Source organism: Lepidochelys kempii, chromosome 1 (assembly GCF_965140285.1).
Source record: "Lepidochelys kempii isolate rLepKem1 chromosome 1, rLepKem1.hap1, whole genome shotgun sequence".
In the NCBI taxonomy this organism is placed as follows: Eukaryota; Metazoa; Chordata; order Testudines; family Cheloniidae; genus Lepidochelys; species Lepidochelys kempii.
Genome location: NC_136380.1, coordinates 110,852,173 through 110,871,826, shown reverse-complemented (window position 1 = coordinate 110,871,826; position 19,654 = coordinate 110,852,173). Strand labels below are relative to the sequence as shown.

At 40.2% G+C, this 19,654-nt stretch overlaps 1 protein-coding gene across 4 annotated transcripts in view; it reads left to right on the top strand.

The window, feature by feature from the left end:
- TUBGCP3 (tubulin gamma complex component 3) overlaps positions 1 to 19,654 on the top strand; it is a 152,498-nt gene that overhangs the window by 64,767 nt on the left and 68,077 nt on the right. For all 4 annotated transcript variants that reach the window (XM_073350050.2, XM_073350029.2, XM_073350040.2 and 1 more), the window contains exons 11-14: positions 1,621 to 1,787; positions 5,788 to 5,898; positions 6,266 to 6,374; positions 18,874 to 19,063. In XM_073350050.2, coding sequence (XP_073206151.1) covers positions 1,621 to 1,787; positions 5,788 to 5,898; positions 6,266 to 6,374; positions 18,874 to 19,063 — 577 coding nt within the window. The remainder of the gene's footprint in view (positions 1 to 1,620; positions 1,788 to 5,787; positions 5,899 to 6,265; positions 6,375 to 18,873; positions 19,064 to 19,654) is intronic.

Genomic DNA, 19,654 nt, shown 5'->3' with positions numbered 1-19,654 from the left:
ATTTCCTTTCCTGTTGTTGCTGGTTACCAGCATAAATGTTTGTGCATAAATGGAAGCTTTCTTCTTATCAAAATAATGCAGATTCTTCAAACTGCCCATCTAACTAAAACTCACTGAAATCTCTTGTACAGGATACATGTGAAAAAAAAATTAGGGTTAATGGTCACTTTTTCATGTTCTTCACAAGTTTCTTACTCTGTGGAACCTGAAGATTAATGTTCTGCTTTGGAGAATTACACTAAGAGCTACCCTCTTTCAAAATGGGTGCCATCTCCCATTGCTGTAGTGGGTCTGAGTGTTCCTCTGACATGTAGGGTGTATAATCTGCACTGAGGAAAACTTGGCTTCACTCTCATTGGAAACAGTGGGAGGCTATGGTCATTTTGAAACCTTTTCTTAATGGAAGAATGCATATGGCCTCGGTACCACAGAGAACAGTGAGAAATGATAGTCATTTTGTAACAGAGAGTTCATTGAGTTTCTCTGAAGAAAAAGATTTTATGTAGCAGTCTGTGCTGACAGACTTTCACTTACGTGACATAACAGTAAAGAGAGACCATTAATCCTAAGTGTTTTATTACTAAAGCTACTCAGATTGCAAGAGGAAGGGGGAAACTCTTCAGGGGAAGATAGGAAGGATTGGAGAGAGGGGAAGAACTGTGTGTGTGCATGCATGCACACAGAGGAATGTAGGGAGGTGCAAGAGGCAAGGATAATTTAGGGGACGAGAGAGGAAATTGAAATGTACCCTCAAGCTGGGTTTATAGTTGGTTTGCTTCACCAGAGCAGTATAAAGCAAAAACTAACTGGCAAGCTTGGTCTTGCTTGCTTCAGGGTGGCATAAAACAACCAGAGCTTATCAGTGGATGTGTCCAAATGTTAAAATTGAGATTACAGTTCGATATTTAATATTTAAATCTTCCTTCTAATTTTTTTTTAATTGTCATAATTCTAAATGTATGTCTACATTGCACACTCCGTTTGGTGGTGTGTAGAGTACATACGCTACATGACCCCCTTTTACCCCCAGCAGGGGTATAAATAGCAGTGCAGATGATGAGGCACTGCTTAGGTGAGTAGACTAAAAGACACACCTAAACCATGTGGTGTACCTGGGTATGTACCATAAATAGCTCTCTACTTGTGCAAGCTGCACTGATCTCATCTAGACTGCTATTTTTAGCAGTGTAGTATCCCGCTGCCTCCCTACTGCCAGTCTCTTCCTGCAGCAGGGAGCTGCCAGAGCCTTTTACCACTGTGGGAAAAGGCTCTAGCCGGGGGGCAGCAGAGAAAGATTCCAGCAGCTCCCTGCTGCCAAGACTTTTCCTATGCCTCCACGCTGCCAGAGGCTTCCACTGACACGTGAAGCCACACACCACAGTGTGACTGCAGTCTGCTTTTCTCCACAGAATGTAGCTATATATACCCTAAGCACTGCTGCAAGTGGCATGCATTGTAGACATAGCCTAAATGTTTATATGCATTGGATTTAAAATTGCTGTATAACAAGGTCAGAGATGGACAGACATACAGCTAGTCATCAAGGCCTGAAAAAAGTTATTTTTGAAGTATAAAGTACATAATCAGAACCTGCTCTCTTTCCTTCGCCTGTCTCCTTAGGAAGAAAAGGTGGTGAACTAGCATCAGCTGTCCATGCCTACACTAAAACAGGAGATCCCTATATGAGATCCCTGGTACAACACATTCTTGGCCTAGTGTCCCATCCTGTCTTGAATTTCCTTTACCGTTGGATTTATGATGGGGAGCTGGAGGACACATACCATGAAGTAAGTTATGTGTAACTAGTAATGTTATCAGGTTTCAGAGTGGTAGCTGTGTTAGTCTGTATCAGCACTCCATACATCTGATGAAGTGGGTTTTTAGCCCACAAAAGCTTATACCCAAATAAATTTGTTAGTCTTTAAGGTGCTATAAAGACCTCCTCGTTGTTTTAGTAATGTTGAGACCTCTTTCTAGTTCTTATTTGAGTAAAAATCAATGAGACGTTTGAGTGAGAACTGCAGGATTGAACCCACTATGAGCATAAGAATAGTTCAGTTGCACATTTAAAGTATGAAATTGTCTGTGTAATTTACTGTGTATGTAACTAAACTACATGTGGTAATGACCTGACAGATTTGGATAACTGATTCATCTAGTCCAGCATGCTGCCTCTACTCGTGGCAAAAAACTGGTGTTAGAGAGCCCAGCTCCTCTCAACCTCTTTCTGGAAAGTGTACTCCTAACATTATGGTGTACAAAATTTGTTCTAGCCCTTGCAAGCAATCCATTTTGTGCCTGAAGTATGAGGTTTGACTATTTCTCTTGTTTTGTAGTTTATTTTTATTAGTGTCTTATGTTTACAGTTCCTACTGTTATCCTAGGCATTAGTGCTAATAATTTCCATAGATTCCAAGGCCAGAAGGGACCACTGTGAGATCATCTAATCTGACCTCCTGTGTAACATGGGCCATAGAACTTCCCCAAAGTAATTCCTGAAGCATATCTTTTAGAAAAATACCAGTCTTGATTTAAAACTTTTTAGTGATGGAGAATCCACCACAACCCTTGGTAAATTGTTCCAATGTTTAATTACACTCCCTGTCTCAAATTAATGCCTTATTTCCAGTCTGAATTTGTCTAGCTTCAACTTCCAGCCATTGGATTGTGGAATACCTTTCTCTGCTAGATCGAAGAACCCATTATTAAATATTTGTTCCAGATGTAGATATTTAAAGTGTAATCAGGTCACCCCGACCTTTCTTTTTAAGCTAAATAGATTGAGCTCTTGGAGTTTTCACTTTTTCAAATTCTGTAGAAAATGTTGAGAATGAAATACCTTTAAAAGTCCTACAAAATTTGCTTTGACCTTTGCAGTAATAGAGTCCTATAAAATGCATCCTTAATACATGAATAACTAGAACATCACCTTCATAGTACCTCCTTATTCTATCATTTAACAAAATTAATCATCAGAGTATTCAACTCTTACATAAGGCTTTTTATTCACAGATCTTGTTGGCACTTCACTGTTAACTGTACATGTTTACACTTACCTCAGTCATCTTCAAGCTTTCTTTTCTCCTTGCCAGGCTACAACTCTGTTTATGTAATCTTATTTTGAATTTCAATGAGATTTAGAAGCCTAAATTCCATTTTTAAAAAACGCTTAGGTTACTGAGTTACCGAGCATATCCACTGCTAGGCTTCTCAGATCCTGGCTCCCGCTCACTGAGGTTCATTTACATCTGTGGGTAAGGCTGGATTAAGGCCTAGGCAGAATAGGGATCTGCTTAGACCCCTGGCTCAGTCATGTCACAGCATCAGAATCGATTTCATTTAAAAATACGTTCATAAACATTCATAGCTACAAAGAAAAGCTTGAAAATGTGACTTGATTGTAACTGATGCAACAATGTCTGCTAAAATCGTGCAGAGGAGGAGGAGGAACAGCAGCAACTACTAGCTATAGGGAGAAAGCTATCTGGCTTGTGCAGAGGAGGCCACTTTGGTTATGTGGGGACAAGGCTTGGATATTTTCCTGACCTCTGACTGACTGACTCCCCCTTGGTGAGTTTCTCATTCCCCTGGCCTCAGCTCCTCACATCTAGCATTCTAGCTCTACAGGTCAGGTTTATTCAGAGGAAGAAACTGATAGTACTCTTCCAAGTGCCATCCACTTGTGGCACCAAGTTGAGTTGCTACTCAGTAGTTTGTGAAGTACTTCATGATATGACTGTCACTCTTCTTTCTTACATGTTTTGATCGGCACTGAGAACAATTTTGACATTTAAATTTTCCTCAGTGGGCACCCCATTGAGATAAATGTTAGTTCACACTTCCCAGAACTATTTCAGGTTTTCTGCAGGCTCGCACAGGCATCTTTGCATCAACTGCACTTGGTTGAGAACAAGATGGAAACCTCAGCATTCTAGATCACCAACCCAGCAGAAGCCTGCCCAATTTGAATATAGAATGTGGCACTTACCACATTTTGGACTACACTTTAAATAGTAAGCCAGGAATTCTCAAAAACTCTTTGATAGTGTAAACCACATCTTAATGGAGACCAAGGACTTGAATGTGTCTACATAGGAGTAGGGAATGTCCCTTATGGGAATGTCCCTTCCCCTTTGTGATCACATTGCTTGCCTAATTGGAATTTAGCATGCCTGCCTACCAGACAAAGTGACATTAGGAAATAATTTTTATAAGTTCCTATTTGTTTTTAATGAGATTTAGCAGTTGGCTATAAGTAGGAGAACCAGTACTATGTGGCCAGTCAGCTCTCCATGAATCACAGTTTGGAAACTTCTGTTAGGCACTTTCCAAACTCCTATGTAGACACATTCAGGTTTCATGAGTATGTGGTGTATTCCTGTCGCATCATCTTTCCTGGATACTATCAATCTACTAATCAACCAACTAAGTTTAATGAAGAACAGGAACTGACAAAGCAGCAGCTAATTTACCAAATACTAGGATCTTAATGAAAGTGCCCCAGCCAGCTCAGCAGCAGATCCTGTTTTTTTTAATTAATTTAGCTATTGCTGTGTTGTCAGTACCTTCAGAATCTGAGTAAACAAGAAAATACATAAAACAGTATGTTGTGTGTTAATGAAGGTTAGTCTGTACATAACACTTAACACCAATCCCAAAGAACAAGAAATTGTAAGTTAAAGCATCTAATTATGCATGCCCTTTACACACCTCATTACAGACAATGCATCACAACCATAACTCTCCCCTCATGGGGATGAAAGTGTTAGAGTTCGTTCTTCAGACTGCATCATTACAAACAGACCAGATTTCCCTCAGCCCACTATCCTATCTGTACATCTCTCACTCATGTTTGAGGTAGAGGGTATTGGAAGGCAGGAGGGGCTTGGAAGAGCCTGCCAGTCTGCAGTCTGGGCTGTTGCTCTTTGTTATATTATTGCGGGTAGCTGCCTGATCCTGACTTTCCAGTTAAACTCTTTTATGATAGATCTACAAGTCCTTGTTTAAAGAACTTAGGTGGGAAGAGAGTGCCCAGAAAGGGAGCTACCTCCTCCCAAACTCCTGGCTTCTCATTGGCCTCATCCTTTGCAAGTAGGGACTGGTTAGGCAGAATGGCCCACATGAAAGAGATCATACCTGAGACAGATCCAGTGTATGCCCTCCCAGATGAAGGCTTCTCCAGATCAAGCCAGGGTCTTTTCCATAGAAGACTTCAGATCTCTGTGAAGAGACTATTCAAGTCAAATAAAAGGCCTTTCTCTCAAAAAGACTCTCTGGGCAAAGGGAACAGCTGGCAATATGCTGGGTTTTTTTCTACCACCTGTCAGAGATTCTGTGAGACCAGAGATGTGGTCCTTTTTGTGCATATCGCCGACTCTTCCCATAAGGGCATAGCTTCCTTGAAAGATCCTTCTGACGAGAAGCTCAGGAGAAATAATGAGCTAGTTTTGGTGGATTCAACTATGGCTGTTTTTGTGTGCCAAAATGCTGCTGTCCACCAAAAAACACTGCCTACACAGCATAAAAGTACCAAAATGCTTATACAAAAGTACAGTTTGACTTCTATGTAATATGTGCATGAACTATTCAAGGAAACAACAAAACAAAAGAAATCCACTCCCCAAAAAAGCCCAAAGGCAGCAACACCTACTTGACATGGGACTATAAATAGACATGTATATGTAATATGCCTCCCCTTAGAAATGAAATACAAGAGTGGGTGTATGTGTATGAAACGTAAATATCAGGTAAATTCCTTTTATATCTAATGCTTCGGTCAACCTGCAGTTTTTTGTAGCTTCAGATCCTACAGTTAAAGCTGACCGGTTGTGGCATGACAAGTACACTTTGAGAAAATCCATGATCCCTTCGTTCATTACAATGGATCAATCAAAAAAGGTATGGGAAAAAGGATTATTTGTTTGATGTGTCGTTGACCCTTTACTGCTGTTTATGGCTGGAATAACATTAAGAACATAAATTTAGCCAAATGTTCTGAACCTGCCATGTTGTCTGAAAAAGGTGTGTGGATAGCCTGGATTGTTACTTTGAGATGGAGGAAGAAACTTTGTTTTGTGTAATTGAATTACTTTGAAAAAAAAGGACTTTTAAAAACAAGTTGTGCTTGATATATTTGACTACATCCACGGGTTCGTCTATTTTTCAGGGGTTGGGAGTGAGGCAGCAACAATTAACTTACAGACAACATCTCATTTTTATTATTTATATAAAAATAATTTCTAAAATGTTATTCTCTTGTGTTTAGGTCCTTCTAATAGGAAAATCCATAAACTTCTTACATCAGGTTTGTCATGACCAAACTCCATCTACAAAGATGATAGCTGTGGCAAAGTCTGCAGAATCACCAAAAGATGGTATGATATCAAAACTGATAGTTTAATTGTACCTTTGAACTTCAGACCTGTTGTAATTAGTCTTACACAGTATGTGACTTTAAACTATGGAGTAACTTTTTGGTTTTGGGAAGACCAGGAAGGGGAATTAAATAATAAATAAATAAATAAATTCCTGTGTATTCCTTAAAACCTGTATCTTAAGTCATTCTACAAAAGATGTCTCAGGAAGATGTAAATATGTAATTTCCCTCTTTAGTTCTGTAGTTGTGTATATAATGAGAAGTGTAGGCAAAAATCAAACCATTTCCACCTTTTGACAAATTTTTTGTTGTAAAGTTCTAATCACTCAAGTTTATTATAAAAATCCTCATGATAATTAGTGACCTTTTGTCAGATTAATTTTGCAAGATTTTGTAATAATTCTGAGAGCTGTTAAATTCTATGATACCTGAAATTATTCTCACTGTTATAATTAAAAGAATGAACGGTACAGACATGAGGGATAAAAACCTTTCTGTGATAAGAAACTTGGACACATGGTGAAAGGCACAGAACATATATGTGGCCTACAAAAGAGTCGTCAACTTCCATCAGATCTGATTTTAACAGTACATAATAGTCAGTGTTTGAGCACTCTAACGTAAGAGAGACAAGTGGATGAGGTAATATTTTTTTATTGGGCCAACCTCTGTTGGTGAGAGAGAGAAGCTTTTGAACTTATGCAGATCTCTTCTTCAGGTCTGGGAAACGAGTACAACCTGAAGAAGAGCTCTGTGGAAGCTTGTCTCTTATTGGACCAACTTTTGTTGGTGAGAAAGATTACCTCACCCACTTTGTCTGTCTAATAATCTGGGCCAACATGGCAACAACAACACTACACTCTAACCTAAGTAATTTGAAAATATTTTATAAGATAACTTTTTAAGAGAATTAATGTGATTTATTAAAATGGCACTCTTATGAGAGAGAACATAGTAAATTCTTGTTCTCATTTATGATGACATATCCCCTACAGTGATTGGAAGAGTGTCCTGTTGTTGAATACTTGTGAAAGTCCAACCAGATTCATAATTAAAAATATTTTTTACTCTAAATGTTATGTTTGTTTATTAAAAACTAAACAAAGGTGAATAACATGCAATACCTACGGTCCTACCACATCCAGAAAAGTGATTTTGTCAAAGTAAAATTTAACTGGATTTTTTTGCTTATAGAAAACTTTCCCTAATAATGTTTTTAATGTGCAAAATGCATTTATACATAGAAAAGTGTAGTTAAGAACATAAGAACCGCCATACTGTGTCAAGCCAATGGTCCATCTAGCCCAGTATCCTGTCTGTGGACAGTGGCCAATACCAGGTGCTTCAGAGGGAATAAACAGAGCAATAATCTAGTGAACCATCCCCTGTTGTCTGCTCCCAGCTTCTGGCAAACAGAGGTGAGGGACACTCAGAGCATGGTGTCACATCACTCACCATTGTGGCTATTAGCCACTGATAGACCTGTACTCCATTAACTTATCTAGTTCTTTTTTTGAACCCTTTACAACATCCCCTGTCAATCAGTCATTGTGTGAAGAAGTACTTTCCTTTGTTTTAAAACTGCTGCTTATTAATTTCATTGAGTGAGCCCTCGTTCTTTTGTTATGGGAAGGAGTAAATAACATTTTCTTACTCACTTTCTCCACACCAGTCAAGATTTTATAGACCTCTATCATATCTGGAAGCTGTTCCATACCCATAATCATTTTTTTTGCACTTTTCCAGTTCTAATATATCTTTTTTGAGATGGGGCAACCAGATTTGCACGCAGTATTCAAGATGTGGGCATACCATTGGTTTATATAAAGGCATTATGATATTTTCTGTCTTATCTGTCCCTTTCCTAATGGTTCCTAACATTCTGTTAGGTTTTTTGACTGCTGCCACGTGTCGAGCGGATGTTTTCAGAGAACTATCCACAATGACTCCAAAATTTCTTTCTTGAGCGGAAACAGTTAATTTAGGTCCCATCACTTTGTTTATAGTTTGGATTATGTTTTCTAATGTGCATTACTTTGCATTTATCAACATTCATAAATGTTCCTTTCAAAAAATTAAACCATGATGTTTCTATGGTTGTTAAATAGACTCCCAATACTATGTTGTGCATACTTGATCAAAGTGTGCATTTTGAATATCATGATTTTTTGTGGGCATATGAACCCTATGCACTTTTTCCATCCCCTCCTAACTCTTTTTCATGTAATCTAAATTCTGTGGGTGTAAAAGCTTTATCCTCTGAAGTTCCTGACATCTGGTAAAATCTCCTTTCTACCATACCTGTTCTCAAATTTCATCCAATTTGCCTTTCTTCTCTTGACTACTTCTGAACTGAATTTAAAAAACAAAACAACTTTTGATTCTTCTGCAGGAGACTCTTTCCCTGCAGTTTCATTCTGCAGTTCCCTCACTGTAGGAGCTTGACCTCTTCCTTATACTCCCTCCTGCTTCCTGCTGCTTTTTATATTCGAATAATCTTATTCCACTCTGGTGGGACTAATTTTGTAATCTGAGCTAGTTTAGCCCCAGGTTCTCCAGCACATGAGCAAGCTACCCTTTTACATGGGGGAATTAATTTTTGAGTTTCAATGAACAAAGGAAACAAACTTGAAAAAAAGTCTCTAATCTTTCAATTGCAGTAATTTTAGATGTTACAAATGACACTAGTTAAAATGTTTTCAGACAGCAGTAGGTTTTTTGTTTTTGTTTTTTAAATTGACTCCACTCTAGTCCTACTCTATTATGATCTTGGCAAGATTGGGGACTATAACCTCAATACACAGTTTGTTTTGGTTTGGTTTATTTGTTTCTGTAGTGTCAATTATGCTAGATGTTGTACAAACATAGAACAAAAAGACAGCCCCTGCCCCTACCAGTTTACAATTTAAGTATAAATGATATGGTAAAATGAAATTATACAAATTAACATAGCAATGGTTATCTTGCCCATCCACACAAGAATAGAAAATTCTGTCAGTGGTGAAACTGCATTTCTAACTCATCCTGCCCTGCCTGTGCATATGTTCTTATTTGCTTAATCTGCCACTGTTGTGAAATTTCCCTTTATATAATTAATTATAATAGGGCAAATTAAAGAGAGTTCCAGTCTTAATTCTTTATTCCTTTGCTTTTGTCATTTTAAATCAAATCCTTAACTTTACCTGAATATATGCTTTATTGCTTTAATTAGCTTTTAACTTTTTAGGGTTAACTTTTGCAAAACATTGCAACCTAGATGCATGTGTGAAGGCAAATATTGAAGTAATGTGATGATTTTGCACAAAATTTTGTACGTCGTTTCCCATTTAGATAGTTCAGTCCATGTTGGTACACAATCAGTACAGTTTTACCATTGTAATTTTCACAGGAAAATTGCATGGCTAGAATTCATTACGCCTAAGCAAATTTTAAACGAGTAAAAACTGACACATTTTGATATTAGTTTGACAAACACAGTCTAAATTCACCAATTTTTTTAGAAGTTTGGCTTAAAGGGAAGTCAACTGGTTAAGTTTTTAGCAAATTATTTTATTCAAACATAAAATTGCTGTCTTTAAACTAACACTGAGTTCTGACAGTGAGTGGGTGTAACCCAGGTAGCTTAAGTGCAGTGGAAATATAGTGATTTGTAGAATACTGTCATTATAATGACTAGAAATAAGTTTATTTACAACAGAAATTTTAAAAAACAGTAGCTGTAACTGAAGACAAATTGTCAGACATAAGCTATGTTATTAGTTCCCTTTTTAATTTATAAATCCACCACTAGAATCACATAGTTCCTAATGTGGTGCTGAGTTTACTAATCTTTCTTTGTAAAAGAGGTTTCCTGCATTCTCTAATTACTTCCAGATGATACCAGATGTGATTGGAAAGAGAGCTTGTCAGTCTCGTTTAACTTTTGATATTTTTGATGAACAATTATAGAATGACTTTACTGTTGTAATATAAATTAATTGTAAGCTTTCTTGATGGTATACTTAGACTTTTGTATGTTTACTTATTATATAACATGAAAGTGAAGCTTGCTGCATAAAGTTGTAATTCTCTGTTTGGTCATTACTTTGACCTGCTTACTATCAGTGCTGATAACAAAAAAAAACAAACCCCACAACAAAACAAAAAACACCCAAACAGAACTTGGTTTCATGGAGGTAGAGAACTATATCACTGTAGGGTTTCAAATTCCAGTATGTTTAAACTTAAAGGTTTTGCAAATGCCATTGTTTGTTTGTTTTTGGCTTCAAGAATCTACTACTTTGAAGAGTAGCCAGTTTGTCATACTACATAATTACTTAAGTGGTACCTGTTTCCTAGTGGAATGGAGAAGAGAGAGTGAGGTTATGACTGACTTGTGTGTGACAAAGTTGGGGTTAAAAGTGTTGAGTTCCTGGCTCCTATGTTCAGTCTGGGAAATTACATTACATCTTGTGATGCAATGGCAGTGCAATGAGTGAAATAAGCTCAATGCCATACTAGAGTTGCAATTTCCAAACAGGTGACAGTAATCATTGGATGTTTAAACTTGTATCCATGGAAAGAGATATTTATAGGAAGTGTAGAGAAGGTTATTCAGGTTGCCTGTCTCATAATGCTAGAACGAGAGCTCAATGTATGAAATTGAGAAAGGAATCAAATGTAAAACTGATAAAAGGAAGTTGTTCTTATACAACGCACATACGTATTTGTTCAGTGTTCACGTCGCACTCCCTATTAGTACCTGGCCCACGCTGGGGAAGCTAATGATCTAATCAGCGAACCAAATTCAGTGATGAATCCTCATCACATGCCACCTGAGGCATGTTGCACATATGCTAAGAAGAAATCCTTTTACAATAACCCCCACTTAGCTGCCTTACACCCAGAACAGAAATGGCACTCTATGCAGCTGTTGATCAAAGAGAAGTATTATGCAAGGTCTGAGCTTAGGTCATGTGATTAGACGTTCTAGCTCCTTTCTGGCTGATTTGTCTGCTATTTTGTCTTGCCTTCCACTTGGGCTCAAAACACCCTGTAGAAGGAAGTGGCTCCTCAGGGACTGAGCTTTGGAATGCATGGACTTTGGGGTGGACCTGGCATAACATTGTTTTTCTCTCCTCCTCGCCCGCCCTTGAAGATTTTTCTTCCTACTTTTCAACATGAACTTATGGCAAAGTTAACAACTGAGGCATGCAGCAGTTCAAATGGGTGACAGTACTAAGTGGTCCAGCACAGACAACTCCTGTAAGCCTCAGTTCACATTTTGAAGATAATGGTGGATTGGCTGGAGGTCATGGTTGATGAGAGACCATTAGAATTGAGCAGGCCTCTCTGGTGACATGTCACCTCCAACCATTTGCCATAATACAATTGTATCTATTGATAGTCCCAACCTCCTCCAGTTATTTTATACCTACCTGGACTGGTCAGTCTTGGGCATCCTAGGAATATAGGTATTGCCATGTAAGATAACTTGTCTAGGATTCTTTATCCAACAGTAACTATAACCTGGTGCTTCAGAGGAAGTTGTGAGAACCCCTATAATGAACAGGCATTGTGCCCTAATGCATGATGGTTTAACACTTACGAATTCTTATCGTAGCTAGTGTTACTGCAGATACCACTGTTATGGCTAGAGCTGGCACCATCGCTGGTAATTAAGGTTTTCTGCCACTTTCCCTTATCAGAACCTGTTTTTGGTTGCTTTTAACTTTCCCAAACTGTTCTGGCATGAACACTCTGTGCCAGGAGTGTACCTCAGGTTGAATTTTTAGGAAATTTTCAGCCAAACCAGTTCACCAATTTCCAAGAATGAAGCTAGGGAAAAGCAACTTTTTCTGTGAGAAATTAGTGCCCCTATGATATGGAGTAGGGTTTTGAAATTTAACATGGGGAAGCTTTTTTCGTCTTAGGGATGTGCCTTTTGCTATTCCTGTGAAAATCTCCAAAATTTGGCTGAATTACAGGCTTTGAAAAATCTGTTTTCACATGCGCAGTAGAATTTGGAAGCTAAAATCTCTGAAGACTCTGCTTACTGACCATACTCCATTGCCTCACAGCTTCTAATGCTGACCAGATTCCGCGTACACTACCCCACAGAGCGACTGAGCATGTTCCAACATAGGGCCACAGGGATGAAGCCAGACTTTCGCTATAACTGTAGCTGAGCTCCTAGCTGCCCTGGAACAAAGTGGGTCATGGCATCAAAAATGAGAGCTAGGATCCTGTGTCTCTCCTGTGCTTTCACACAGCCTGGAGAAATAATCTGCCTGACTCAAATGCAGAGAGGTTGAGAGCCAGACCAGGTGGAGGAGGGAAAGGAGTAGATTGATGAGGACTCTGGTGAAACTGGGGCCTGGGTGAGGGTAGAGAAACTGAGGGTGGGAGTTGTAGGGGCGTGGGGATAACTAGGAAGAAAGACTGGGACTGATTGGACAAACAGGCTGAGGCTGGGACCACTGGTGGGGTGATGGGGATTTACAGAGGTGGGGGGAAGAGACACCGATCAGTCAAGGAACCAGGTTGTTGGGGGTTAACTGCAACTGGCTGGTCAAGGAGACTGAATGAGGGGAGGGACTGAAATTGGATGACAAACTGGAGTGGCGGAGGGAACTGTGACTGGCTGGTCAAGGAGCCGGGCACTGGGTTGAGGAACCAGGCACTGGGTTGAGGAGCCGGGGACTGGGGAAGACATAGTATCAGGACAGGTTGTGGGGACCAGGGCAGAAGGGGTCAAGCTTGTAAAGGAACTGACAGAACAGTCTGTGACTGCTAGAGAACACTTCCTTCAGAGCCTGGAATGGAACCCAAGGTTTCTGAGTCTTTCTGTTTCTCTGCTGTCAGCAAATATCTGTGAAACCTTCTGGCAAAAGTGTCTCTCTCATCCCTGTTCGATGCTTGACCACACAGAGGACAACGACCAACTGTTGCTGTCAATTACTTTATGTCAAGTGACAGAGGTCTGTGTGGTGGATCCAAAGGTTCCAACCTTGATAATGACCCATGTGGGTGTCAGTGTTATGCCACAGGGTGAAATGTCTGTGTTCAATTTGCAACTTTAATATTCTTTAAGGGTTTTTTTAATGTGTATGTGTCGCAGGGCGACGACTCACCACTGCGGCGCCTCCTGCTGGTTGTCTAGGGAATTAGCCCTTTTCAGCCAGGAGTGCCCTCTGCTGTTTGGTGTCTCACCTGCCGCTGGCCCCGTGCCCCTCCTGGACCTGTGGTGTGGCCACCAGGACAGTGGCAGTTCCCCATGCAATGGCCTTTCTGGAATCCCTGGGCATTTCCAGCGCAGGCAGGTTCCCATTCCAAAAGGTCATATTTGGTGGCTTCAGAGCCCAGACTGCTTCCACCACCAGAACACGATCCAGGCTCTGGTACCGTGTACCAAGAGGCAGTATCACAGGACCTAGCCAGTGCTGAGGGTGAAGAGCAGGGCTCGGTGCTGGTTCAGGTGTCTTCCTCCTGTTCCCCAGATGAGGCGGTCATGGGAACTGATATTGTGCCCCTGCAGGAGGATTATAGGGTGCACCAAAGCTAAGGAGGGTAGCTCAGAACCTGGGTATCCAGGTGGAGGAAATTAGAAAGTCTTCCCACTCCCTTGTGAACGTCTTGGCGGCAATTGATCCTGCAAGGGTGACGTTGCGCCCGCCCCCGCCAAATGATGCTATCACAGACCCCATCAGGGCAACTGCAAAAGAGACAAAGAAAATACTTTGTCCCGGTGACAGGGTTCAAGTTCCTGTATACACCCTTACCACCAGGCTCTTTGGTGGTGGCAGTAGCCAACAAGCGGGAAAGGCAAGGCCAACAGGGACTGACACCTAAGGCCAAAGATGAAAAAAAGTTGGACCTTTTTGGGAGGAAGGTCTTTTTGGTGGAGGTTTCCAGCTAAGGATCACTAGTCACCAGGCACTCCTGAGCAGGTACAATTTCAACTACTGGGACTCTATGCAAAAATTTAAGGAGTTGCTACCTCAGGAGTCAAGACGAGAGTTTGTGGCACTCATAGAGGAAGGCTAGTCCATGGCAAAGGCGTCACTACTGGCTGCCCTGGATGTGCTGGACTCTGCAGCCCGATCCATGTCTTCAGCTGTGGCTTTGTGGAGAAGCTCGTGGCTTCAATCCTCAATCTTGCCACACAAGGTCCAACAAACTTTGTGGGACCTCCCCTTTGAGGGTATGTCATTCTTTTCTGAGAAGACAGACTCCAAACTTCACAGTTTAAAGGACTCAAGGGCCACACGTAAGTCCTTGGGCCTTCATACTCCAGCCCCTGTGAGGAAGCACCACAGGACACAGCTGACTGCTCGCTCGCCCCGCCTTCCTCCCCTTCCTCGCTCCACCCCCTTCTTTCCCCCCTTTACAGGATTATAGTGGGAGGAGGATCAGGGGCTAGAGAAGGAGATATCTGCCACAGTCTTCACCTGCGCTTGAACCCCCCAGACCCTCGGTGGGGTCAAAGCAGGCATTTTGATGGAACTTTTGAGGATGATGTGCCAAGACAGTTCATGGATCCAAATTCCCCCATTTTTGTGGACCTGTTATCCCACTTCTGTTGAGCGTTGGCCTGTATCACCTTGGATCGATGGGTCTGTGCATGGTAGCACTGGGATACACTCTTCAGTTTTTTTGTTCCCCTTCTTCCCACCTTCCATCCCTGTCCCTCTTCAGGGATCCTTCTCAAGAGCAGCTTCTAGCCCAAGAGGTGCGCTCATTCATAAGGGAGGGAGCAGTGGAGAATGTTCTGCCAGAGCTAAAGGGCTGGGGGTTCTACTCCTGGTATTTCCTAATCCCAAAAGCCAATGATGGTCTCAGATTCTGGACCCGCAAAACCTCAACAAAAATATTCTCCCTATTCCAGTAGCCCCATTCCAATCCCCCCACCTTTTTTTGAAGTTTAAAATAAACTAAAAAAATGTTAAGAAGTATTTGTGACTAACAAATAGAGACTAACAAATTTATTTGAGCATAAGCTATCGTAAGGTACAGTTCACTTCATCGGATGCATGCAGTAGAAAATACAGTGGGGAGATTTTATATACACAGAGAACATAAAACAATGGGTTTTACCATACACACTGTAAGGAGAGTGATCAGGTAAGGTGAGGTCTTATCAGCAGGAGAGAAAAACAAAAAACCTTTTGTAGTGATAATCAAGGTGGGCCATTTCCAGCAGTTGACAGGAACATGTGAGGAACAGTAGGGGGGAAAATAAACATGGGGAAATAGTTTTACTTTGTGTAATGACACATTCGCTCCCAGTCTTTATTCAAGCCTAATTTAATGGTGTCCAGTTTGCAAATTGGAATTAATTCAGCAGTCTCTCATTGGAGTTTGTTTTTGAAGTTTTTTTATTGAAGATTTCCAACTTTTAGGTCTGTAATCGAGTGACCACAGAGATAGAAGTGTTCTCCAACTGGTTTTTGAATGTTATAATTCCTGACATCTGATTTGTGTCCATTTATTCTTTTACGTAGAGACTGTCCGGTTTGGCCAATGTATATGGCAGAGGGGCATTGCTGGCACACAATGGCATATATCACATTAGTAGATGTGCAGATGAACGAGCCTCTGATAGTGTGACTGATGTGATTAGGCCCTATGATGGTGTCCCCTGAATAGAGATGTGGACACAGTTGGCAACGGGCTTTGTTGCAAGGATAGGTTCCTGGGTTAGTGTTTTTGTTGTGTGGTGTGGTTGCTGGTGAGTATTTGCTTCAGGTTGGGGGACTGTCTGTAAGCAAGGACTGGCCTGTCTCCCAAGATCTGTGAGAGTGATGGGTCGTCCTTCAGGATAGGTTGTAGATCCTTGATGATGGAGAGGTTTTAGTTGTGGGCTGAAGGTGATGGCTAGTGGTGTTCTGTTGTTTTCTTTGTTGGGCCTGTCCTGTAGTAGGTAACGTCTGTGTACTCTTTTGGCTCTGTTAATCTGTTTCTTCACTTCCGCAGGCGGGTATTTTAGTTTTAAGAACGCTTGATAGAGATCTTGTAGGTGTTTGTCTCTGTCTGAGGGGTTGGAGCAAATGCGGTTGTATCGTAAAGGTTGGCTGTAGACAATGGATCGTGTGGTGTGGTCTCAATGAAAGCTGGAGGCATGTAGGTAGGAATACCGGTCAGTAGGTTTCCGGTATAGGGTGGTGTTTATGTGACCATCGCTTATTAGCACTATAGTGTCCAGGAAGTGGATCTCTTGTGTGGACTGGTCCAGGCTGAGGTTGATGGTGGGATGGAAATGGTTGAAATCATGGTGGAATTCCTCAAGGGCTTCTTTTCCATGGGTCCAGATGATGAAGATGTCATCAGTGTAGCACAAGTACAGTAGGTGCGTTAGCGGACGCGAGCTGAGGAAGCGTTGTTCTAAGTCAGCCATAAAAATGTTGGCATATTGTGGGGCTGTGCGGGTACCCATAGCAGTGCCGCTGATTAGAAGGTTTACATTGTCCCCAAATGTGAAATTGTTATGGGTGAGGACAAAGTCACAAAGTTCAGCCACCAGGTTTGCCATGACATTATCGACATATTACTGACAGCTTGTAGTTAATCTTTCTGTGGAATGTTGGTGTAGACGGCTTCTACATCCATAGTGGCTAGGAGGTGTTTTCCGGAAGATCACAGATGGATTGTAGTTTCCTCAGGAAGTCAGTGGTGTCTTGAAGATAGCTAGGAATGCTGGTAGCGTAGGGCCTGAGGAGGGAGTCTACATAGCCAGACAATCCTGCTGTCAGGGTGCCAATGCCTGAGATGATGGCATTGTTGTATTTGCACAAAAGTGTAAAATAACACCATTTATTTAAATGCATATTTCAGGTAATACTTTCTTCCCTTTATTACCTTTTTACCTCCAAATTGACTAACGTTGGAGATGATGGAAAACTACCAGATCACTAACGCCATCCATCGGACAATGCAGGATTATTCCCTACAATTCACTTTCTTGTGTTTTTTGTCCACTTAAACTTTAAATGGAACAACCCTTTCCCATTGGAGAATCTCATTCTAACATATTTCACTCTTAAGAAATTTTTCATATTTTGTCAGTGTTCCCTTTCTTACATTTCTGCCACTGTTTCTAACTTCTGTCCCTTTATACAATTTCTTAGTTTTGTTCAGTTTCTTCTAGTTTGAGTCCCTTATATCCATTTATTTTTAAAATATCTGTAGGCTGCTTATAGCTCCACCACACACACATTTTTTCATTTACCTAGTTATGCATATTTATTAATCTTTCTTTGTAAATGTAATCTAGTTTCCTGGTAACTTTTGTTGTTTTTCTCACTGAATTTCATCAATGTCAATGGTAACATGATGTGAAGGTTATAAATACAATATTCCAGGTGCACTTGTACCATAGTCATGTAGAGATGGACTATTGCCTCCTTATTCATTGATGTGATTCCCTTGCAGTTTTGAAGCATATGTGTATTGGTCACTCCTTTTTCCATCTCTGCCCCTGCCACTGAAAACCCACATTTAATTTTGATGCTGCCAGCTCTTGTAACTTGTATTGTGAGTCCTGTGATATTTGGTGTTTTTGCTTAAAGCGCCAACTCCTGGATTCATGTGATTACATGAGAATCTCAGCTTTCTTTATTTAAAAAAAAAAAAGTAATTTTATAGCCTCCATGGTTGTAGAGAGAAGCTGGAATGTGAATTCTATAGATTCAATCAATAGAAGGCATATAAACGAACATACATTTATTATTTTCTAAAAATCTCACAACTTCTTAGTCAATCTCATGACTTTTTTAGCCTGACACTTGCTTTTGCACGCTCATGATTGGTAATACTGAATTTACTTTCCACTCACACTTAAGTCTCTTGCAACATTGGTGCTTCCTAGGTTTCTCCCTCCTGGTATGTATATATTTCAGCTATTTCCCCCAAGTATATCATTTCTTGGTTGCTTGCCTCTTCCCCTGCATTTAAATCTCACTGTTACATTTCTGCCACTGTTTCTAACTTCTGTCCCTTTATACAATTTCTTTGGTCTGACAAGTGTTTTCAGCTCTAAGTAGAATGTCGGGATTACAATTTAACTCTTGAAAATTTAATTTATATTATTAACCCACAACTCTCTCAACTTTTAAAGACTTGTTTTAGCCATCGCAGCACATTTTGTCTTGTCCCCTTTTGCATACACATCCTGTTTGTATGTTCTATTGGATGGTTACAGAACAGTGTGTGATCCTGGCTACCACAGTATCACAGCAGATGGCGAAAGTAGACAGATATTTTCTGTAAAAATTATGAAATAGTATGAGTTCTTAATTTGAAGGTCAATATTGATGATCTTTGCCTAATGTTGATTGACACTGATGTACGGGCTACTCCAGACATTTCTCTATTTTTCATGGATAGGTCAGTTCAGAAATAGAGAATTAGAATCTGTGGAAGTGGTAATACCTCTACATTTGTATAATTTTTTTCATCTTCAGTGTTTTTCTTAAATACGTATGTTAATAACCTTGTATTTTCTGTTTTTGTTTTTGCAGCTGCTGACTTGTTCACAGATTTGGAAAATGCATTTCAGGGAAAAATCGATGCAGCTTACTTTGAGACCAGCAAGTACTTGCTGGATGTTCTCAATAAAAAATACAATTTACTGGAGCACATGCAGGCTATGAGGCGCTACTTACTTCTCGGTCAAGGAGATTTTATAAGACACTTAATGGACTTGCTTAAGTAAGACGACATGCAGTACAATTATACTGCATTTTGAATATTTGCAAATGTACAACAGATCATTTTCTAAAAAGAAAATATGTTAATGCAGCTAATATTTTATTATTATAGACATCCTTAGATTCAACAAAATATTAGACTGGATTTTTTTGACCTTTTAATAGTAGTTGAAATTTGTTTTTTCCTGTAAGTAGTAAGTACAAAAGAATTTCAAGATCTTTAAAAGCTGAACTACTGTTACCCTCTCCCTCCTGATGTGCTCTGGGCTGCCTGCATTTCCAGTGCCCGTGCTCTGTGATTTCTAAATTCTGTCTCACTTTCTAGTACTTTTAAAACACCACTCATGAGCAGGGCTATAAATACAACATTTCTACATCCTTTTAAGTGTATTGCGTTCGTTCGTTCTTTTTCTTCCTTTTTTTTCCAAAATGTTTAGAGTATGTTGGTAAGATTTATGATTACAGCTTCAACTGACAGCTCACATCTTTAACGTTTGGCACCCTCAACTGCAGGCATAAGTGCCCAGCTGAGTTTGTAAGAAGCATACTTGCATAGCATCTTATTTTATTTCGTGGTCATGTTGCTGAAATT